Genomic DNA, 17,531 nt, shown 5'->3' with positions numbered 1-17,531 from the left:
AAGTCGCTTGACGTCACCCATAGGAATAGAGTGGAGCGCGACGCGACAGAAGCGTCGCACGGACAAGTGGATCTGTACCGTAAGCCCACCCACAACCTTTTCCTGAACCCAACCGCTCCGTTCTTCTCGCGTGTCACGTAAGCCTGTGTTTCTTTTTTGGCGATCCGTGTTCATTTCACGGAATTCTTCCGTGGGCCCATCACGGAATTTGGCGATCCGTTGGCGATCCGTGTTCATTTAACGGAATTATTCCGTGGCAATTTAACGGATTTAGTTGCAATTCAGTGAAACTGCCACGGATTTTGAGTTAAGGGCCCGTGTTCATTTCACGGAATTCTGTGAGATCAGGTTCACAAAAACGTATATGTATAAAGCTAATGGCGCAATATTTGTTAAAGGCAAAATATGTGTCCACCATTCTGAATGTAGTATTGTGGTGCTGCAGAGACATCCCGGCCTACAAATGGTATCCTACAGACTGAAGAAAAAAAATCTTTGTTTGGTACAGATCCTTGCATAAATTATACTATAATCATTTTAACTTTTTTAATTTTAATAATTTCCAATGAAAATGAGAATAATGATACAAAAATGATCATTTGTTCCATTATTGTGAATCATATCGCAATTGATTGCAATTGATCAGTCAAAATAATCGCAGTTTGATATTTTCCTCATATCGTGGAGCTCTATTATCTGTTATTAGCGCTGTTGTCCTTTATACTTATATATACTATACTTATATATATATATATATATATATATATATATATATATATATATATACATAAAGAAAATTCGAAGATAAGTGGAAATATCAAGTTATAGGAGAACAGTCAGTAAGTGGCTATGAACAGAGAAAAGGCAAAAGGATGAAAAGATTTTTTTAAAAGACAGCATCACATGAAAGCAAGTCTATAAAAATGTCTTTTAAGAAGTGATTTAAAAGAAGTCACTGATTCAGCAACTTGACATCTCAGCTGTGCTGTCAGATGGTGTGCTGGGTCCTGCGTTAGGTTGGTCTTGTCTGGTGTGTGAAGGATGGGTAAACGCCAGATGGTTTGCATTGTTTGGATTGACCTCGGATTCCGGAGCGCTAGTCTCCTCTGCTGGAGTCCTGCAGGGAGCACAGAAACACAACATGTAGTGATGTAGTAGTCAAGTCCCAAAACACTACCTGACTTTTGACAGCTGTAGATGATTGTTTAGTCTTGGCTAAATATGTCATGGACCTATCTCTGTACAGGACATCTTCTGACTGTTTCTTTAAAGTTAGGCATGTATTGATATAAAAGTTATGATTACCTTGGTATTAATTACCTTGGAATTAACTTGGAATTGAATGAATAAAAACCTATTAAAACATATTTAACAGGTGACCTTTTTTTAAAAAACTTTTTTAACATAGGTTTATGCCAAAACAATGGATGTTTTGCTGCCTGTTACTGCTTCAACTAGAGCAGGGGTCTTCAATGTTTTTTAAGCTAAGTACCTTTTATGGACAGGGCAGGGACCCCCAACTACATATTTTATAAAATGAAGTTGCATATTTAATACAATAAAAGCCTTATACAACTAAGCTATAAAAATAATTGTTGGTATGATTTTATAAATCATGTTTTAATGTTAAACATACATGTGACACAGTGAATCTTTAAGGTGAATTGTATCTCTGGGTGGCTACCTTAGTGAGCAGTGTTGGGCAAGTTACTTCCAAAATATAATACATTATAGATTACCAGTTAGTGTCATTTGAGAGTAATTAGCTATATTACAATATTACTGTCTCTGAATTGTAATGCTTTACATTACTTTTGCATTACTTTTGAGTTACTTTCACCAAAATAACAGCTTTGACTTGGCAGGTTGTGAATCTCGCCTCTGGATCAATAAAGTCTCATCTTTATCCACTGAATATTAGATTATTCATAATATTTTGTATAATTAATATGAATATGCAAAGTAACTAAAGCTATAAAAATAGAGAAGTAAAACGTAGGAGAAAATGAAAATACTCAATTAAAAGTACCTTACAGTTGTACTGAAGTACGGCATAGTTACTTTCCACGGATAAAATGCAATGATATTTACGTGTAGCCAGCCTAATGTAAGTCATTAACTGGGGAAATTCTGTGCTGATATTTTTAAGTTATTTTGTTCATCCTATTCACCTGCAGTGCCTTGTCAAATATATGCAAATTAGTGCATTTTAATTAGTTAACATCTAATTTGCACATCAATGTGGCGATTGTGATGTGATGATGTTATTAGACACAAATAGCACTTTATTCACATTACATTAGCCTGTAGGGCAATGATATATTGCCTTATTACATTAGCTAGTAGCTCACGCATGTTAGCAACACAGTGTTTGTATTTTGGCAAATAAGCTGTAAACTTGAGGCACTGCTAGTTAAGTCTTTTGTTCATCACCACTCACTTCCACACAAGCAAAGAAAAACTCAACTGTGTGGGATAGGAGCTGGAGGGTGGTGTTGCCTTTCTGCCTGTCTGTCTGCCTCTCTGTGTGTCAGTGTGTGCAAGCATCAAGAAAATAAGGGCACTTTCTTTTGAGGAAAAAAAAGGGCAGGTGCTAAACCCCTTTTGATGTCAGTAGCTGTGTTCGAAACCGCTCCCTCATTCACTCACTCACTATTCCCTGTATAGTGTTTATTAAATAGTGAACTAAATAGGGAACGACCAAACAAGATTTTGGACACTCACTGAAAAGACATCGTTGCGTCAGTAGATGCGCCCGTTTTTTGTGTGACGGACGCGGGCGCGCCCAGCATCATGTAAACAAACCGAAACAAAAATACTTCTAATATGTATCTGAAACAAACCGAGCACCCAGGAGAATAGTAAAATGTTGTATATATGTTGCATATTACATTTCCACTTCCACGAAAGCCCGCTCCATTTTTCCATTTCAGTTTCCGCGGTGACTTCTGCTTGCATTGTGGTATACGGGAGTAAAATGTAGGGTACATCGTATGTACACTCAAATTAGCAGTGCATTGTGGGTATTTTATAGTGGACTATATAGTGAATGAAATTAACCGCTGAGAATTCGAACACCACTACAAAATGGTGAACACACTATATAGTTCACTATTTCCGTGATAGGGAATGGTTTCGAAGTGTGCGCGTGCCTGATAATAACTGAAATCACCATTGACATATATAAAATGGACCAACAGATCCCGTTGCTCTGGACGGAGACCAGTGAAGAATATTAGAAGCACTTTTCCAGTGATAGATGAGCGTTACTGCGCAGCCTCCAACTGAGCTCGAAGACTCTCAATCATTCCCAATCTTGCAGAGACGGAGAGCGTAGGTATATGTAAGGAGATAACATAGGCACAGGCTAATTATTGCTAACTAAAATGCTAGTTAACATTAGTAATTAAACTTAAACAGCTAATGTGAGCCGAAACTGCCTGCGAGCTTCTCCTGTACTGTACGGTAATTCCTCTACTGTGCGACAGTAAGTCGCGTGGTTAGGACACAATCGTTAGCCTATTTTTATAAAAACGCCTTCTACAGAGCCATAACGTGAGACACAAGGTAATGAATCCTTTTATACATTGTCGTGTTTCTATAGAAATAATCAATGGACAAATAGAGTCTTTAAACGCTTCAGATGTAAATATATTTGCTGTCAAAGTGGCGCCAAAATGAATGGCAGTCAATGGAATGCTAACGGAAGGTGATGGCTTGTTAGCATCAAATTAGCCCCATAGGAGGTACGCTTTGTGGAGGCTTGCTTACCACCTTGGAAATCACCTGTATGGGTGTTTAGAGGCTTTAAATTATGCCCCTGTGGAGGTGGGCGTGGCTTGCAATCAGCTGCATGGAGTGAGGTGTGGGGATGAGAGCAGTGCCAGGGGAGATAATTGACACAGCTGATTCTTGTGTCTAATTACTCTCCCTTTAAACGCAGTAGTGTGTTGACCCTTCAGCAATATCTAAACAATATCTGTTAATGTGAAAAACTCTGACCAACTGGACTGCGTGCAGGAGAGAAGCCTGGCAACCAGCGGTGCATGGTCAGAAAGTGTGTGAATTTAGGTTTGGAAGTGTGTGAGCAGTTGCACAATAAATACTATTGTTTGTGAATAATCTGTCTTAGCTGTGACTTGTGCTGAGGGTGACCCATGGTGGCAGCGAGACCTGCAACAGTGCCACAATTTTCCATTTAGTGGACTGAAAAAGCAATTAATTTAATTATTGTAGTACCAAAAAGTTAAATTCTCGTGCTATTTATGTAACAAAAGATCAATACTTGGCGTCTGTGTATCAATACAGTATTGTTGCGGAAAATATTGTGATACTGCAGTATTATGTATTGATTTTCTTCCCACCCCTAATGAATATGATAACGCCTAATGCTTATGGTGAGCCTCTGAGTTTCCTCTTCCTCTCTACACGTTTTCTAATTATCTAAAAAGTAGATTGTTTTTAAAACTACTGAGCATATTCATAAACCCTTTTAAATTTACATGACCCAGAGGCCTTCCCCTAACATCACATGAAAAGATTGTAAATCATCATGTATTTTTTTCATACCGACTTTTAAAGTGTCACATACAAGGGCCACTACTAGGGCCTGAGACATGTAATCTTGTGTCCTGACAGTACATATAGTCGTGTCTTTATTGTCTGATCCCTATTTGTGGTAATAATCCTAATGTTCATGTTGAATTTGGTAGTACTTTACTGACTGCAAAGTGTGACGTTTAAATGTCTTTTTATGTAACTTATATGACATTCAAAATATTACGGCGTATAAATTGTAAGTTTTATTGTCAACTGAAATATATATTGTTGGTCACTTGGGGGCAGTGCAACACCCTGTAAACACAACATTGACATATTATCACCTTATAAAGTTGCCTATTTACACATCCAGCAACTACTTGGCAGAGATGCAAAACCAGAAAATTACACAATTTTACAATTTGACATCATTCTTAATTTCACATTACCCTCACAGTTCGACAATGGTGATAATCTGACTGACAACAGACTTGTTTTGCTCAATTTGTTGTTATTCTGCTCATTTCCAGAGGCTTGTACTACGAATCGAGATCAACATGCCCTGGATTTATTTCAGTTACCTGGCTTCACCTAGCCTAACAACCGCGGTCCCGCATAAGCTGTGTCACGACGGTGGTTAACAACTAGTTCAATCAACCCAGGGTTTCACAATCCACCGACGTGCGCGTTCACATAAAAGAGGTGTGTTTGCACTATACGGCCAATTGCAAACATCTACCAGAGCTGCATATTTTACATAAGAGCAAACTATAATTCTACATAAATATGAAGAACACAGACACGGTTTTACAGGCAAAACGCAAGAAGGAAAGCTGGCAAAAAATAGCCGACGCTTCAAAATCACAACGCTTATCAATATCACTTCCCCATCAGTCAGAAACAAGATCTGACCATAATTACACTTTTGCTTTCCATAAGCTGTCGTTGCTTTAGCCTATTATATTATCAGTTGCAACCCTGGCAGTGGTAAGCCGACAAATAGCCTATACGCAGGCCTAATTCCCTCTGCTGAAAATATATATCTTTCATAAAAATACCCACCAGGGAATGTTAACGGGGTTGTCGGTCTCTGTTTTAACTTTTATGAGCGCACCTCTCTCTCTCCACTCACCGAGCTCCACCGGATCTTCTAAGAATGGTGACGCCATTATCAAGTGAGTATTGATTGGTCAGTAGGCGGTGCTTTTACACCGGTTGATCTCTAATCTCCAACATAACCTGCTCCCGAGCAAGTTAGGTGTTCAGTATAAGTTACCACGGTGATTTAACCCCGTAACAATTGATCCACCGTCGTGATACACAAAACTCTGGGTTGAACCTGAAGTTACCTCGTTAACGCCAAATCTTGCTTCGTAGTAAACCTCTGGTTTGTATGTGCTGTCTATTTGGGTAGCTATGTTTGCTCTGCTGGGCAAGCCCAATTTTACCTCTTTGTTCTGCAGCTTTCATGTTTAATAAACCCCTCAGAAAGATGCTTGTGATCCTCAAAGCCTGTTCTTGACCAGGTATTATTTCTCCCCCCCGAATAACACTGACAAATTAGCAATTAGTCATTTTGTCCTGGAGAACCACTCCAGAAATTTTGTTTATAACAATATCCTGCAGCTAGTGGGCACCAAGGCGTTTAATATCAGTTTTTTATTCAAAAGGCAGACTCAGTATTGCCAACTCTTTTCCAATGAAAGTTGCTAGCACTGCACCAAAAGTAGCTAAACGTTGCCAGACGGCATCATGCTCATTTGCATATTAATGGCGTCATCACGTATCATTTGAATAAAGCTTAGTGGTTGTGTTGGCTGCTCACAGCGCAAAAGGAGAGACCTTGTGTTGTTAGCAGAAGAGCCGTGGACTGTGATTTTACTATTAACAGCATGCATGAGAATGAATTGCAATATATCTCGCTTTTCCGCTGATGATCTGAAGTTGCTAAATGTGTTGCGTTTTAGAAATAAAGTCGCTAAGAGGCAGTCCTCTGTGGGTACCACGAGCAACCCCTTTCACATTACAGACATTACAGTCTTTGGATCTATTTTACATGTAGAAATATTTATTAGTGTAGGGCTGCACGATATGAGGAAAATATCTAATTTTGATTATTTTGACTGATATTGCGATTGGGATATGATGCACGATATTGGCGGGAACGATCATTTTTGTGTCATTATTATCATTTTCATTGAAAAATACAGCCTGAAGATGGTCTAGTACTGAAACCTTGCCTACAATTAAACTGTATATATTTTTGGGTATAAGTTATTAAAACAGTGTGGGAGTTTTCTTCGCAACTTTTGACCTGTTTTCCCCCTCCGACGCACCTGTCTCACGTTGTAGATGTGCGACGTATTTTTCAGTATTAAAAATATTTTAAAATTAAACAAATTAAAATGATTATAGTGTGATTTTTTTGCGAGATGTATTCCAAAGAAAGATTATTTCTTCTGTCTGTAAGAAACGATTTGTAAGATGGGACGTTTCTGCAGCACCACAATACTTCATTCAGAATGGTGTGATACATACTTTGCCTTTAAAGGTCCCAAAAATTGAAAATTTCACTTTATGAGGTTTTTTAACATTAATATGCGTTCCCCCAGCCTGCCTATGGTCCCCAATTGGCTTGAAATGGTAATAGGTGTAAACCGAGCCCTGAGTCTCCTACTCCGCCTTTGAGAAAATGAAAGCTCAGATGAGCCGTTCTGGAATCTTGCTTGTTATGAGGTCATAACAAGCAAGGTTACCTCCCCTTTCCCTGCTTTGCCCGCCCAGAGAATTTGGCCCACCCATGGGAGAGAGACATCATGGCTTTCAAACGAGAAAAGTGGCAGTTGGTCAAGGCCACACCCCTACCCTCCACCTTGCCCCCCCCTCTCTCCTCCTCAATAGCTACAGACACAAAAATGGCACATCCTAAGGAAAGCTCATTGTGGGACTGGCTCTAGTGGCTGTAATTCTGCACCAAGGCTGAATTTCGGGAAAGAGACTTCAGATATAGTATTAGGGGACCACTAAGGTCTATATAAAAGATTAATTGTGCAGCCCTACATTAGCGCAGATTTAACAAAGGGGTATACTTCTTACGGTTTATGGTTTTACCCTCCATGTCTTTATCCATCTCTACATGTTTCACAGAACATCCTGAAACTTCTTCCTCTTTGGCTTTTTCATTGCATAGAATGTTTCCATGGATATAACAGATCCCATTTAGACCTAGTGGGCATGCCTTTACATGCACTCCAGTTGTTCTAATTGCTTGGGAAAATATTTTTTGTCTCCCCACCCTCCAACTGACATCACTTCTGAGACCTTTTTTGGAGCTCTGGTCCAGATTTTGGAAAGGAGAGTTAAAACCACAGATGTGATGTGGAAGATATCGGAGGAAAAGCTCATAAAAAATCACGCAGATGGTTGCTCTCCTATGACTCGCCACTGCCTCCCAAACACCACGTCTAAGAACTCATACCTCATCTCCTCTGTCTCAGCATCCTGCTCTTCATCGTCACAGATCGATAAAGGCAGATACAGATGAAGTTCGGAAACCTTTGTGGCGCCGGGATGACCGTGACGAGCCTGCCTCTTTTTGTCGCAGGGGGTTGTGGGAGTTTCTGGGAGGAGAATGTATTTCAAAGAATTCAGTCACATTCATGCTGCAGATGTATTTATAGCTTGAGTTTGACTCATGAATGCTTAAAGCTCTATTGTGTAGTTGTTTGAGTTGATTCTTAGGAAAAAACCCTTTGTTCTTTCACAAATATGTGCTCATTCATGTGTAATTACTTCCACCAACTAATCAAAGTAATCTCGTATGTGTAGAATCTGCCATTCAGAATCATTCAGAATACAAACGAGTGAGGCCGTTGAATGATTGACGCCATGTTGCACCTCCATCTTTATAATACATTAACCAAAGCAGGACATACATCCGCCTTTCGCGCTTTTACACTCAGTGCCAGGGAGGGGGAGAAGATTACTTGCGACTGCCGGCAGATTTGAAAGCTTGTTGAGGAGGATTGCGCCTATTCTCGGGGACATTAAACGGAGTCGCCAAGGAAGTTAAAAAGAGAATTAAAACGACAACGCGACAGGCAAAGCAACAAGACCAAAGTTAATATTGGAGTGGCTTTTCCAAGATGGAAAGAGCTCATAAGGAGCAAAGATTTTATTAAAAAAGGACGCCAAAGTTGCCTGCTTTCTTCTCGACAGGTAATTCTGCCTATTTGTGTAAATTCAAAGTTTTATAGTTGCTTGGCTAACTATAGCACGGTTGTGCATAACGCTAGAACGACGTCTAGGATACTTTTCCTCGCGTCAATGATGAAAAAGGATTATCTACCTTGTAACATAAACGTAATCATATGTGTCGTGATATCCCTGGCAGACAACTCACGTCATGTGCAGTTGTAACACAGACTAGCTACAGCTGGAACAGCTGGGTGTAAACGATGGAGATACTAAGAGCTCATTTCGGTTTCATTGACATCGTTCATACTGCTCAGAGAACTATATTAAAAACACAAACCTCGGTTGCTTCTCTCCTATGCTGTAAACATTGCCTTACACTATTAATCTAGTACAATATACAGAATAATGATAGCATTGATACTTTGCTAACATTAGCTTGCATATGTTTGGGAACCTGATAGCTGATGTTAGCAATGAAATGGTACCAAAATAACGTAAAGCTATTATTACACAGGAAGGAACACTCACGGACGAAGTCGTACTTCTTGGAATAATACGACCACCACAGAAGTTAGAACGCTCTCGGAATGGGAGGGGCTAGAAATTAATATTCAGTTGGTTGTCATATACAATTTCACCGCTAGATGGGAGAAATTCTTACACAATGTAGCTTTAATGTTAACCAAGGCAAACAGCAACTGTTGTGCTGTTGCATTGAAACATCAAATCACAGTTTAGTTCATGTTCAAGCTATGCGTCTTTGTTGTGAGTGTTTATTGTATTTCTGACTTGGAGGCAGATAAATCTGGGTGCCTAATATATGTATTCATGATTGTCGTAGACTTTGGGAAATATTTGCTGCTTTAGTTGTTTTATGTTGTTAATGTTTCTGTGTAGTTTGTGTGTATGTGTGACTGTACTGCTGCCTGTCTTGGCCAGGACACTCTTGAAAAGAGATTTTTTTTATCTCAATGAGTTCTTTTCCTGGTTAAATAAAGGTTTAATAAAATAAAAATATAAGAAATATTTTCCATATGTTATCAGCATATAATAAAAATCATTAGACTAAAAAAAATTTTTTGGGCAAAAAAAGTGTGATGGGAGGCCAAAATGGAGAGAAAAATATGCGTACAGCGTCTGACGTTACCAAATATTGTTTTGTGGTATCTTCAGTGAAAGGCTTAAGATGTGGGTAAGTCCTCAGTTATCTGTTTATACCGTTATAGTAAAGGTCTTATTTGTTTTTTAGCAGGCGGGCATGTGAAGTATGATGAAAGGTTATTAAAAGGAAATGGAGCATTAATCAATCAAACAGGCAACCCCTACATCCAAGCACATCCAACCATGAAAGAATCACACTGGGCCCCTCAGAATTTAATAAAAGAACAGTGTTTTTGAACTTTGAACAAATAGACCCATAGCACGGATGCATAAGTGAGAAATGTGTGTTTGAGAGATATAGCAATATAATGGTGCACCCTGTTCTGTATAGTAAAACTGATTCATCAGTTAGCCGAGAGGATACATGAATATTAACCTATCAACATATGTGATTTATTCACCTGCTGTTTTACTGACTGGTTCTCTGGGATGGCATACAGTGGGAGGTCCGCCTTCTGGAGTCCTCTTAGGTCTGCTCCCAGTACTGGACCTTAAAGCTGGGTTTCCTCTGCTCTCCAGCCTTCCTCTGAGACTGCTTAACATTGTCAGGCTCCCCTCTCCTCCCTCTCTACTCGGTGGTGTCACCCTGCGTGTCACCGTCCCACTGCTGGGCCTCTGCTGTAGGGGACAACAGAACCCCTGTACTGACAGAAATAATGATAAGAGGATTACAGTTTATCATATGAATTGTTTTTTATATAGTAACATTACCTCTAAAACCAGCAGTGGTAATACTGACAACATTAACATGTGAAGATAAAATAAAAATAGATTACAGGGCTTTATGGTAAATACCACAAAAATGACCCCATAAGTCGTTTGTTCAAGCAGCAATTCCACCCATATTTATGTTTATAGTGGCGGTGCCCTCTAGTGGCCGTGCCCTCTAGTGGCCGTATTAATTATGACAGGAGCAAAGTAGGAAGAAACAATGTTGTATAAGCAGTGGTGGAATGTAATGTAAAGTACTTCCTCAAGTACTGTACTTAAGTACAAATTTGAGGTACTTGTTCTTCAGTCATTTCTTTTCATGCCACTTTCTACTTCTACTCCGCTACATTTCAGAGAGAAATATTGCACTTTTTACTCCACTACATTCATGTGACAGCTTTAGTTACCAGTTACTTTAGAAATTAAGATTTTTGCACACAAAACACATGTAGTTCGTAAATACGATGTTTGATTATAATCTAAACTAGCCAACAATATATATTATATATTAGACCATTAAATACACAACTGTTTGGATCGTTTCAAGTTTCTTAAATGGGAGGATTTTTCTGCATTGAGTACTTTTACTTTTAATACTTTAAGTATATTTTCCTGATGATACTTACGTTTACTGATGTAACATTTTCAATGTAGGACTTTTACTTGTAAAAGAGTATTTTAACAGTGTGGTATTAGTACTTTTACTTAAGTAAAGGATCTGAATAATTCTTCCACCACCGTGTATAAGTCAAACTCCACATAAAGAGGCAGGTTGGGGTGGTGAATGGGTCAAACAAACACAGAACTATCGCTGACCTCACACATCTACTAACTGCCACTGATTCGACGAGCTTTGACGGAGGTCTGTAGCAGCTTAAACAGCTAGCAATTGCCGCTCTGCAGACAACCCTTTCTCACTCCGAACTCGTAAAATACGAACGTTTGGACAGTGGCTGTCAGCGTCTGAAGCGACGAAAAAAGCACCCTTCAGCGTGTTTGTATATCGTACCGGGGAGAGCAGCAGCTAAACGGGTTTTAGCTAGTAGTATGTAAGGCAGAAATTCCACGCAGGGAGGTTGGTTGGGGTGGTCATGGAAACGTAAGCCCACCCACGATCTTTTCCTTAACATAACAGCGTCAAAAGGGACGCCAATAGTCCAGACCAAGCACATTTAGATAAAGAGCGTTATATGACGCTAAAGGAGACTTTTAGGGCCCTATTTTGCACTCAGCGCAATTGCCTTTGTACACCGACGCATGTATCATTCCTATTTTGCACCCGACGCACAGTGGACTTTTCCCTCCACAGACGCACGTCGGTTTATTAGGGAATGTATTTGTGCTCCCGGGGGTGGTTCAGCAAAAAGAGGAGGCGTGTTCAGGCGCAAACGTTCCCTGGTGCTATTTTACAGTTTCAGAAAACAATTCCGCCACTGACCAGGAAAAACCTGGTCTAAAGTCAGTGGCGCATTATTCAGATGCTATTTTAGGGGCGCATGCTTGGCCATAATGTAGCGTGTGCACAGCGCGCATACATTTTGCTTCTCTCATCTACAAGGACGCAGCAGTTCCCACTTTTGCAAACCATACATAATTACAAAGAAAAATATTACTGAAAATGCGCTTCAGGTGTTTGGATCGGTCAGGAGGCACTTTACAGTACAGTCCTCAAAAAGTCGCAGCATTCGTTGTGGCTTTCCATGAATCATGGATGTGTTGATAACATAAATGAGGAAATATTAGAAGACTTAAGGAGACGTGATGTTGAACTACGGCGGGATTGGACACTCCGGCGGAATCTGGTCCGGGAGTGGCAATGCGTGATGCGCTCCTGGTGGAGCGGGTGGACGGAGATGCAGCAATACTCTCCAGACTTGAGGAGATGCGCCCAAGTGGCAGCAGCAAAATCGCCACCCGGTCAAGACGGGCATTTATTACTTTTCCGCATCTCGGACAGCTCCCACTGGCGTGCGCCAGGCAAATCCGCCGTCATAATAGCAATCCGCCATGGAACAAGCGTGCCTGCTCTTAAAGGGAATGTGAGATGACGCTCTGATTGGTTTATTGCATGTTATGCCCAAACCACACCTAGCTACTTCAGACCAACCCATTTTAGATTTGCGTCGGGCGCAAGAGTCATTTATCCCGCCGGTATAATAACAACAGCGTCCGAGATCCGCCCACAAAGCTACTTGCGTTTCACGTTTGATACTTGCGTTTCAGATCGTTAAAATAGGGCCCTTAGAGTCAGTAACAACGACAAAGGCACCTGACCAAGCGTCCATATTTTACGAGGTGGGAGTGAGAACCTGTTGCTGTAGCACAGAGCTCTATAGCCGATGTCACGTGACCAGCCGGCTGTCTCCTAGTTTTCGTATGATACGTTTGAGTGTGCATAACTTCTTGTTTCTTTTCTTATCCTACAAACCCGTTCATGAGAATGCGTTGTTTCAGTATTCTTCTAAGATGCAACAATTGCTTGTTGAATTTAAAACAAATGAAATTAAATCATTTCCAACACTTTTATTGAGTAAATTGATCATTGAGATGAATATGAAAGGCACCACATAAAATATATACTGTATACTTTCTTTCAACTAACACTAAAAATCTCTGAGCATCTTTCACGATATGTAGCAGCGATTCGCGATATGTTTATTGCGACTGTTAATATTGCGATGGCGATGCAGCCCTACAACACATTATGGTATTACATAATTGTATGCCATGTCATGTAGTTTGAGGGTACGGTGACAGGTAGCATGTAGTCACCTTGCAGGCTCAGGAGTTTCGAGCCTCTGGAGGAAAGCACTGTGTCTCCATCGGACCGGGGTCTTGGTGGAAGCAAAGTGAACACTGTGCTCTCTGAAAAGGGTTTGGACTGAAAGTTCCTCTTCTGCACGCTGTGGACATACATGCTGTCCCCTGCAGCACACTCTGCTTGAGGCTTCCTCCTGTCATTCATCCCACATCCAACAAGTTTTACTGCAAACACATATGGTGCACAGTCACATTGCATGCTTTTGTTTATATTGTTGAATAGTTTTAAAGGCTTTGGTATGGAGTTCAAAGCTACAGATGATGTTATAGTTGGGTGTTCCTTGTTTTCTAGATTTTGGAATATGGAAGAAGAACAATTCTTCAAAGTATCTGTTCAGAATCTGCATTGAATTTATTGTATGCAGCAGAAACATTCCTAAATAAAATTGGCTCTGTTTGAATCCACTAAGTGAGGTCGGGATTTACAATGGATTCAATATGTTCAAGTAATGTGTCAAGCACATGGTCTGGTGTAACTGTTCCTTGCACCTCATACAGGAAGCTCTTCTTGATAAATCTGCAATCTGTAGAACGTTTATTTACAGATGACTGAAAAAGAATGAAAGGAAAAACCAACATAGTGACTTAGTAAGGTGTTGTTACCACGAGCCTCCAGAACAATGCTGCTCTAAATTCTCCAAGTCTCTGCAACTCTAGTGGAGGGATGAACAGCATTCTTCTAAAAGATATTTCCTAATTTTGTGTTTTAATAATGAAGGTGAGGGAGATCACTGTCTAACACATCATCCTAAAAGCTTTCATAAGTGTTCAATTGGGTTGTTTGGGGTGGGTTGGTAACATCCTTTTTATTGTGATCAAACTACATCTGTAAGTACTTTCAATAGAGTATCCAGGTACAGGTAATCCAGCATTGCAGATCATGTTTTTTGTGTGTTTTTAAAATGTAAAAATGTAAAAAAATTAAATTAGAACAAGAGCTTTTGTATTTCATTTTACAGTAACACCAAGCTGGTTGTATTTTTGCACTCTGGGCAGCTTGCTGGACTACCGCAGCTTTATGGCAAATGCAATTTACAGTATATGTGGCATTCTGAGCTGGAGTTTACATACCGCAGAGTGCAGCTGCAGGGACTGATTACCTTACTTTCCCTATAAGAAGTGGATGGTTGTTTTAAAAAAGAAAGAAAAACTGATATAGACATAGAAAATGAATGCCACGTAGGGGTAAATGAGGCCGTATGACTGTGGACTGCATGTAAAGGACATTCGCAATATGTAGCCTTCTGTTGTTTCTGCATCCTATGAAAACAAATTTATGCTTATTAACAAAAAGCTTAAAATGATCAAAGGCTACACATCTGTATGTTGAACTCTGGAATAAATAAACAATTCAATATATAACAATAAAAACAGTATAGCACACAAAGCAATGAAGCCATAAAGATCATAGTCTGGATCAATGGAATCATAGTCTGGCTCAACGGAAGCACATTTCCAGTATGATTGCCTGACATCCCACGTGTAGCTCACTCGCCAGATGTCCCTTACGGTAGGTTTCCACACAGCAAAATTTCGCTTTGCTCTCATTGAGGTTGAATGGGGATGAAATTCGCCCTGATTGAGCGAGATGAGAGCGAATCGCCGAGGGGAGCAAAATAAAGTTGACGAAAGTTTAACTTTATTCAAATGAGGACCACTCGAGAACCAATCAGGTCCGCGTGTTTGTGTTTGGAGGCGGGAGTTACAAAAAAAGTCTGACAAAGATGGCGGAGGTTATCAGCGCCGTATCATGAAAATTTTTATGTGATTAAAATGTTTCTACACGAACATTGGTACTTCTATCAACACAAATTGTGTTTTATATGACACACGAACTTAGTTAGGGCACATACACCACTAAATAGATCACTGTATATGTTAGTTTAAACACTCAAACTTTTCAGCTAGCCGACTAGCTAATCGCTAGCATGTTCGGACATTGGATTTCATTCTAGCCTAGCCAGGCAGCTAGCTAGCTAAATTCGCGAGGTATTTCACTGTGTGGAACCCTACTGTCACCTTCCGCTCACCGTGTGTACGAAAATAACAACAAAGTCGGGCTAGAAAGCTACACGCTGAAAATGGCAGGTTAGAATATGTTTACGCCACTTACTCTCTAACTGGGACGTTTTGGGACCAATATTAATATACACACGGCGATACACTGGTAAAAGCAAATGAGGTTTAATCATGTATCCAGCTAATTCAAATAGCTCATAATACTGTATTGTGTGAACAGTTAATGTTTTGGGCTTTAGCAGAAAGGGGGGAGGGACTGAGAAGTTGTTGATGTTAAAACTTTTTGGCTAAGTCCTGGATCTTCACAATCCTACCTACAGCCGCTTTAACAGTTAAACGTTTTGAAGAGCACTCGTTGTTGGCAGCACTTGACATTAACCTTGTCATGTTCCTGGGTTTTATTTTTTCAGTTTTATTTTGTTGTTCTCCTTTAATATGCCATTGTTTTACTTCCTGCCTTTATAAATGCCTGCCCCGCCCTGATGTGTTTCCTGTCCCTTGTTACCTCGTGTGTATTAGTCTTGGGGGTTCTCTTGTTTCAGTGTCAGATTGTCTGCTTTCGTTCAGATAGATATTATAGATTCTTTTGTAATTTTTCCGAGTGTTTACTTCTCCAATGTTTAGTATTTCTTGTCTTTTTGGATTCAGCTTTTGTTATTGAAGCTCGCTCTTTGTTTCTTCAACCTGCCTGACTGGTCTCTTGCACATTGGGTCCTCCTTTTTTAACTCACAAACTCCCTGGTTGTCAAGTACTTTGAATTCCTAAATGAGATTAATAAAGTTGATCTTATTTACTTGTCTTTGTTTTGGATACATTTAACCCTAAAAACTAAGCACCTTTTTGAACAAACCTTTTTCTGCCCAGCAACAGGCAATATCACCAAATTCCCTGCAAAAATCTCATCAAATGCACTAACTTGCATATGCCTATACTGAGTTAGTTATACTGTCAGTACAATATGGTATGGATTGATTGATTGGGGGAATAACTCTGTGTTCAGTATAAGAGGATATGGAAGACGTTTCCTTCTATCCTGGGACAATACTGCACAACAGTTCCCACAGCTAGCCCATTTTACAAGCCCATTTAAACGGCCTGACACATTTTAAAGAAAAACAGAAGGCACACACCTCTGGAACTGATTCGGCTGTTTAGTTTCAGTGACTTGGACAAGTGGGGTTATCAACAGCATTTTAACAGAAAGCATGTGTCTGTGGTTTGGGCTGGTCTTACAGTTCATTACACTGGCTTTCAGCAGCTCTCCCACAATGATGAAAGCTCTGTGACTGCTCTTACCTGCTCTCATTCAGACATTCAAGTCTTTCAGCAGGCTCCCCGAGGAATCATACGTGTAGATCTTGAATGAAGTCCCATTTTGTAATGTTCCTGTGAATATGGATCCACACCCAAACGCTGATTTTACCAGCAGGGCTGTTACTGTAGATACACTCAGCTGTTGCTGAGGGACTGTGAGCTCACTCTCTGGGTTTGTTTGTGGTTGGTAGGGGTGTTGGGGGGAGGGGGTGTTGGGGAAGGGGGGGTAGTTAGTTCCAGCTTAACACTGGGCTAAAAACAGCTGATTGTCCAGCATGAGTGGTTTATTTGAGCTCTGGTGTGTATCCTCCCTTTCCTTGGGTCATTTGGGAACAGTGCTGTTGGAACATGGCAGCAGCAAGTAAACACATTAGCAGATAAGCCTGTCAGTCCTCTGCCAAAGAGAGCTGTGGTACAGGTTGTTAAAGAGTGAGAATGGAATCCAAACCAACTGCAGTAAACTACCCTCAAATGCTAAATCTTATGTGTAATAAGGATAAGTATACCGTAACTCAATCAAGCCAGACATTGCAGAGTTATTACAAGGGGCTGGAATCCGATTTGGACTAAAATCTCTACTACATGTACAAAAAAAGTTTTAAATTTCATTTAAGCCAAAATTCAAATATGCAGCAACAACTTACACTAAAGAAAACAAAGTGAAAGCTATAGATGCAAAATGTTTCAGCCCAATAGACTCATCGCTGTGACTTAGTTATTTCACTACTGAAACATGATCTGATCCATTACGTGTTTAACATTAACAACT

General features: G+C 40.1%; 1 protein-coding gene across 2 annotated transcripts; it reads right to left on the bottom strand.

Moving 5' to 3' along the window:
* Positions 1 to 792: 792 nt before the first annotated feature.
* Positions 793 to 16,912, bottom strand: LOC120559997. 2 transcript variants are annotated; one of them, XM_039802081.1, is made up of 5 exons: positions 16,745 to 16,912; positions 13,381 to 13,593; positions 10,299 to 10,541; positions 8,018 to 8,159; positions 793 to 1,117 (listed from the first exon to the last, which is right to left on the bottom strand). In XM_039802081.1, the coding sequence occupies exons 1-5, from the start codon at positions 16,752 to 16,754 to the stop codon at positions 961 to 963; spliced, it is 765 nt and encodes a 254-aa protein (XP_039658015.1). In that variant the 5' UTR covers positions 16,755 to 16,912; the 3' UTR covers positions 793 to 960. The 2 variants fall into 2 exon arrangements, with proteins under 2 accessions (XP_039658015.1, XP_039658016.1); XM_039802082.1 differs by having other exon boundaries at positions 794 to 1,117; positions 13,381 to 13,562.
* Between the last annotated feature and the right edge of the window lie 619 nt (positions 16,913 to 17,531).

The sequence above is a fragment of the Perca fluviatilis genome, chromosome 6 (assembly GCF_010015445.1).
Source record: "Perca fluviatilis chromosome 6, GENO_Pfluv_1.0, whole genome shotgun sequence".
Taxonomy (NCBI): Eukaryota; Metazoa; Chordata; class Actinopteri; order Perciformes; family Percidae; genus Perca; species Perca fluviatilis.
The sequence above is the reverse complement of the archived record's forward strand: the minus strand, read 5'-3'. Positions and strand labels throughout refer to the sequence as shown.

Bases quoted from the DNA above. Each gene is read 5' to 3' on its own strand.
- LOC120559997 (XM_039802081.1), bottom strand. The intron at 10,542-13,380 runs GTGACTACATGC...TATTTCTGTCAG, and splicing joins GAAACTCCTGAGCCTGCAAG to TACAGGGGTTCTGTTGTCCC. The intron at 8,160-10,298 runs GTGAATAAATCA...TTCTCCTCCCAG, and splicing joins ACCAGTCAGTAAAACAGCAG to AAACTCCCACAACCCCCTGC.